This window comes from Rhincodon typus, chromosome 20 (assembly GCF_021869965.1).
Source record: "Rhincodon typus isolate 14 chromosome 20, sRhiTyp1.1, whole genome shotgun sequence".
Classification (NCBI taxonomy): Eukaryota; Metazoa; Chordata; class Chondrichthyes; order Orectolobiformes; family Rhincodontidae; genus Rhincodon; species Rhincodon typus.
In genome coordinates this window covers 51,031,459-51,038,095 of record NC_063351.1, presented here as the reverse complement: position 1 = coordinate 51,038,095, position 6,637 = coordinate 51,031,459, and the positions used below count along the sequence as shown (strand labels likewise).

Below are 6,637 nucleotides of genomic sequence, written 5' to 3'. Positions count from 1 at the left end.
TCCTCCACTGTCAGAGTGAGCTCAAACGTAAACTGGAGGAACAACACCTGATATTTTGCCTTGGGAGCTTATAGCCCAGTGGCCTCAACATTGACTTCACCAGCTTCAAAATCCCTCCATCCCCAGTCTTATCCCATGTCCAGCGTCCAGCCCCTACCCCCCGCCTCCCACCTCCCTGATCAGATGTGACCTGTCCACCACCACCACCTCGCCTATCCACTCTACCCTTCCCATGCACCAATCACAATAACCCCCTACCTGCATTCACCTATCACCATCTCTTCTACCCTTACCCCAACCCCACCCCCATGCTATTCATTTCTGATCTTCCCCTCCCCGGCCCTGACAAAGGGTTTCGGCCGAAATGTTGACATACCTGCTCCTCAGATGCGACCTGACCTGTACTTTTCCAGCCTCACCTATTGACTCTGGCTTCCAGCATCTGCAGTTCTTATTGTCTCCAACCTTCTAGTTTTGGACTCCCCTGGGGAAAAGACCTTGGCTGTTCACTTTTCTATGGCCCTCATGATTTTATAAACCTCTATAAGGTCACCTTCAGCCTCCTGTGCTCCAGGGAAGGAGGTCCCACGTTATCCAGCCTCTCCTTTTATAACTTGAGCCTTCCAGTCTTGATAACATCCTTGTAAGTCTTTTTGTACTCTTTCCAGTTTAATAACATCCTTCCTGTGGCTGGGCAACCAGAGTTATATGCACAACTCCAAATGTGTGGCCTTACCAGTGTCTTGTACAGCCATAAGATGACATCTCAACTCCTGTACTGATGAGGGCAAGTGCCAAAACTCCACCTTCACCACCCTGTCTACTTGTGACACCATTTTCAATGAACTGTATACCTGCAGCCCTAGGTCTCTCTCTGACAATACTCCCCATGGGGCCCTACCATTAACTGTGCAAGTCTTGTCCTGGTTTGTCTGATCAAAATACAACACCCTGCATTTATCTAAATTCAACTCCATCTGCCCTTCCTCAGCCCACTGGCCCATTTGATCAAGATCCCGTTGTATTCTTAGATGACCACTTTCACTGTCCGCTACACCACCAGTTTTGATGTCATCCACAAACTTACTAGCCATACCTCCTATATTCTCATCCAGATCATTTATATATAAATAATGAACAACAGTGGACTTTTTTCTGCAGGAAAGTAACTCACTTGAATTCTGTGACTACCCGTTGCAGCTGGTTAAAAACGGAACAGTGTAGGAAGCAAATTTATGGGGATCTAGAACTGGATTTTCCTCCAGTCCTTCTGTAACACATTGATTGTGATTACAGCCTTTGAGGGAATAACAGAGTCACAAATGGTCCTGATGTCTAGCTTTTTAATTGAAACTTCTAACATGAGTATGCCATGTTGGTAATCACTTGTATGTGCTGTAACTATTTTGCACACTGACTTTCTTGGAAATTCATGTGAACTACATGACTGCCAAAGTCAATACTGTTCCCTGTTGCGACAGTTTGCTCTAGATTTTCTTTAATCTCCTCATCTCTACAGTCTATCATTGAGTGCTCCATGGATAGTTTAGACCAGTTAGCATTAATAAAATGAGCCTCTATTGTGGGAACTTGATGGTGCCTCAAAGACTGCCGCCCAGTTCCCTCCTGTCATCACTTTTGTAGTAGGAGTGAAACAAGTGGAAACAAAGGCAAGGATTTGATGGTGTGCTGGACTGCTCTTCCTATTTAATGGGTCAAATGTCTGGCTTCAATGGGGATCAATTGATTGACTCAATAAATTATCATTATGATAGATGAAGAAGGAATAATTGTATGGTTCGGAAGTAATTTTGTGATTCAATTTTGTTCCAGTCACCTATCAGTTTTAGAAAGTCAGTCTTTATTAGAAAGTTTTATTCTCTTTCAGGTCATTCATGGATTTAAACCAAAGTGTATTTTCGGAACTTTTATCTCCTCTTTAGTTTTATCCTCCTGGTGAGATGCAATAAAGTTGTTGTTTTGATTAATTCATTAGTTTGTATGCCTTTTTGCAGTTTCAGTAAAGATTGACTTGGAAGTTGATGCTTAATGAACTATTTTTTTCAGCTTGTAGGCCAATTTATTGCAAGAGCTGTGGCAGATGAAATCCTGTCAAAAAGTTACGTTGAAAGTTACAAAGGGAAAGTGGATTGTGAGAATGCCAGGTAAGTCGTTTAAATTTCACCTTGCATTTTTCTTTAGAAAATGGTATATGATTGTTATTTACTATGATGTGCAGTTTGAAATCCAGCTACAGAATACCAAGATATGTGTTTGAAAAGTTCCTGAAATTGATATTTGCGCTTTCTTATTTACTATCAAATTGACTTTAGTAATGCTTGTCCAGTCTCCAATGATTTGAAATAGCTCAAATATTAGCCACTTTGACCAGAAAAAGTTGAGGTAAACATTTATTTTTCCTCTTCTCCCCACCCCATCCCCCAAAAACCCTACCTAGAGCTGCCTTGGGTAGAGCAGCAGTGTTGCTTAGTATGAAGAGGGGTGGTCTGCGCCTGGACAATGTGTGGGGAACCGGAGGAGGACAACGGCCAGTTGAACAACTTGTCCAAGAGGTATATGACTTTAATAATTTCCATACTGTGCAACTTGGATGGAAATGTAATTGTCTTTTTTCATCATGGACCTAAAACTAGGATTGAATTTTGCAGCCTGTAACATTTTATTTCACTCTCTAAAATTATAAAACATTTTTTGAAATGCTTATTATTGAATTGTATGCCTTTCCTGGGAGTTGAGAAATTTTATTGGACGTAATGGAAAATGTATGCAGTTTTAGCCATTATCTGGAAACATTTTAGTTGTAATAGTTTAGATGGCTCGGATTTTGTCCAGTGCATTCAGGAAGGATTCCTGACACAGTACGTAGATAGACCAACACAAGGAGAGGCCACTTTGGATTTGGTGCTTGGCAATGAACCGGGCCAAGTGTTAGACCTGTTGGTAGGACAGCATTTTGGTGGTAGTGATCATAACTCTGTTACTTTTACAATAGTCATGGAAAAGGATGGGTACATACAGCAGGGTAAGGTTTATAATTGGGGGAAGGGTAATTACAATTCTGTTAGGCAAGAACTGAGAAACAAAAAATGGGAACAGATGCTGTCAGGGAAGAGCACTATTGAAATGTGGAGATTGCATTTAAGGAATGCATACTGCGTGTGCTGGATATGTTTGTCCCGAGCAGGCAGGGAAGATGCGGTCGAGTGAGGGAGCCTTGGTTCTCGAGAGGTTGAACGACTGGTTAAGAGGAAGAAGGATGCTTATGTAAGGTTTAGGAAACGAGGAACGGAAAAGGCTCTAGAGGGATACCAGTTATCCCGGAAGGAGCTGAAGAAAGGGCTTAGGAGAGCTACAAGGAGGCATGAGAAAACCTTGGCAGACACGATCAAGGAAAACTCCAAGGCTTTTTACACGTACGTGAGGAATAAGAGAATGACCAGAGAAAGGGTAGGGCGGATCAAGGATTGTAAAGGGAATTTGTGCACGGAGCCTAAAGAGATGGGAGAGGTCCTTAATGAATACTTTTCTTCGGTATTCACAACTGAGAGGGACCAAGTCATAGAAGAGGACAGTGTGAAACAGGCTGGTAGGCTAGAGGAGGTCGATGTTAGGAAGGAAGATGTACTAGGAATTTTGAGGAACTTGAAGATAGATAAGTCCCCCGGGCCTGATGGGATTTATCCAAGGATTCTATGGGAAGCGAGGGAAGAGATCTCAGGGCCTTTGGCGATGATTTTTTTGAGCTCACTGTCCACAGGTATAGTGCCGAAAGATTGGAGAGAGGCAAATGTCATTCCCTTGTCAAAAAAGGGAATAGGGATAATCCTGGAAATTACAGGCCAGTTAGTCTTACGTCATGGTGGGCAAATTATTGGAAAGGGCTCTGAGAGATAGGATTTATGATCACTTGGAAAGGCACAGTTTGATTCATGATAGTCAGTATGGATTTGTGAGGGGTAGATCATGCCTCACAAACCTTATTGAATTCTTTGATAAGGTGACCAAACACGTGGATGAAGGTAGAGCAGTGGATGTGGTATACATGGATTTAAGTAAGGCATTTGATAAAGTTTTCCATGGTAGGCTCATGCAGAAAGTAAGGAGGCATGGGAGGGGGAAATGTGGCAGATTGGATTCAGAATTGGCTGAACCTTAGAAGACAAAGGGTGGTAGTGGATGGAAAATATTCAACATGGTGCTCAGTTACGAGTGGTGTACCACAAGGATCTGTTCTGGGTCCTCTTCTATTTGTGATTTTTGTAAATGATTTGGATGAAGGAGTGGAAGGGTGGATTAGTAAGTTCGCGGACGATACGAAGGTGAGTCACGTAGTGGACAATGCGGAGGGCTGTTCTAGGTTACAAAGGGACATTGATAGGAGGCAGAGCTGGGCTGAGAAGTGGCAGATGGAGTTTAACCCTGAAAAGTATGAGGTGATTCATTTTGGAAGGACAAACTTGAAAGCAGAATACAGGGTTAACAGAAAGAATCTTGGCAGTGTGGAGGAGCAGAGGGATCTTGGGGCTCATGTCCGCAGTTCCCTGAAAGCTGCCACCCAGGTGGATAGAGTTGTTGAGAAGGCTAAGGTGTGTTAGCTTTCATTAATAGAGGGATTGAGTTCAAGAGCCGTGAAGTTATGCTCCAGCTATACAAAAGCCTGGTTCGGCCACATCTGGAGTATCGTGTCCAGTTCGGTCGCCTCATTACAGGAAAGATGTGGAAGCGTTGGAAAAGATGCAGAGGAGATTTACCAGGATGTTGCCTGGAATGGAGGGAAGGCCTTACGAGGAAAGGTTGAGAGAGCTAGGGCTTTTCTCTTTAGAACGACGAAGGATGAGAGCTGACTTGATAGAGGTATACAAAATGATCAGAGGTATAGATAGAGTAGACAGCCAGTGACTTTTTCCTCGGGTGGAGGTAGCTATTATGAGGGGGCATAGTTTTAAAGTGAAAGGAGGTAGATATAGGGGAGACGTCAGAGGTAGGTTCTTTACTCGGAGTGGTTGGGGCATGGAATGCATTGCTGGAGAGGGTAGTGGAGTCGGCCTCATTAGGGGCATTTAAGCGGCTATTAGATAAGCATATGGATGATGGTATAAGGTAGTGGGTGGAGGTTAGGTAGACCTTAGGATTAGGGTAAAAGTTCAGCACAACATCGTGGGCCGAAGGGCCTGTACTGTGCTGTACTGTTCTGTGTTCTATCTATTTGACTCCTTGGAAGCTCTATGTTTAAAAAGGGCCAAATGTTGTTTCTATAATGAATAGAGGAAATCCTTTTCAATTCTTTCACTAACCAAGATCTATCTCTGATATCATGACCGTGGGTAGTTTAATCTTTTCAGTTTAAAGCCTGACTTCTGATCGAGTGGCCATAGTACAAGTTCAATCTAAACCCTTCACAAAACTCTTTGTGTTGTCACCAAAATATTCTGACAGATCCACTGTTCATGTTGCACGTCCAGCTATCTGTGTGTTTGTGGCTGTGTGCCTTATCGTCTTTGAACCTTCGTGTAGATAGTATCTCTGAACTTGATGAGATTATTTTCCCTCTGAAATCACCTTGTTATTGTTACGGCTGACTTCAAACTCCATTTTCATGGCCGTTTAATTAGCCACATTTTTGCAAATGATATTATTTATTGCATCTTTTGTTTAAGGATGACCAGTCTTGCACATTTTTCATTTATTATTCGTGCCAAATTATGTAGTAAGCTCATTTCACAAATGGAGTTGGTATATAAACAGTGATATAAATGGTTTTTGTGCACAAATTGTTGAAGCTGGCTGGACAGGTTAATAAAGCATGTGGGATCCTGAGCGTTATAAGTCGAAGTATAGAGTACAAAAGCCAGTAAGTAATGCTAAACGATAAGACCCTACTGCAGTTTTGCCCCAGCTGCTGTTCTCTTCCCCAATTTAGGGCATTTTACTTGAGAATGTTGCAGGCTAGGAAAGGGAATAGAGAGAAATGAAGAAGGGTCTAGACCCGAAACGTCAGCTTTCCTGCTCCTCTGATGCTGCTTGGCCTGTTGTGTTCATCCAGATCTACACCTTGTTATCTCAGAAATGTACTAGTGATTTTAGAGATCAGAAGCCGCAGTTTCCTGATTAGACTGCATCTTAGAGCAGAGAAGGCTGAGAGGAGATTTGACTGAGGTGTTTAAAATGAAGAATTTGGATACAGTAAATGGGAGGAATTGTTTCCTGTGGCTGAGGAGTTTACAGATGGAACCACAGATTTAAGGTGGTGTTTCTTTTTGTCAAAGTTGACATTAATTTTTTTTTTCTCATGCACTGAGTTTTCAGATGGGGACAGATTTAATATAGAATATCCTTTTATTGTCATGTGTATTCAAGTACAGAAGTGCAAGAGTACAGTGAAATGTTCACAATATCGCCCCCAAATAGCACCACCTTAGATACAAAGTACCTAAGTACAAATCTTGGATACAAAGTACAGAAATAAAGGCGGAAAAGAGAAGTTAATTACTTGCAGTTGTTCATAGTGCAGGTTAGAAAAACAAGAACAAAGTGTAAAAGATCAGCATTACAGTCTTTCAGTAGATCAGCGCAGGGAGGTTCCACACGTGGTCTGCCCAGGCTCGCAAGCCACTGA

General features: G+C 42.4%; 1 protein-coding gene across 1 annotated transcript in view; it reads left to right on the top strand.

The window, feature by feature from the left end:
• The window catches only part of pdcd4b (programmed cell death 4b), a 51,544-nt gene that overhangs the window by 28,693 nt on the left and 16,214 nt on the right, over positions 1 to 6,637 (top strand). Inside the window, exons 6-7 of the mRNA XM_048608813.1 lie at positions 2,068 to 2,165; positions 2,459 to 2,573. Of these exons, the coding sequence (XP_048464770.1) occupies positions 2,068 to 2,165; positions 2,459 to 2,573 (213 nt within the window). The remainder of the gene's footprint in view (positions 1 to 2,067; positions 2,166 to 2,458; positions 2,574 to 6,637) is intronic.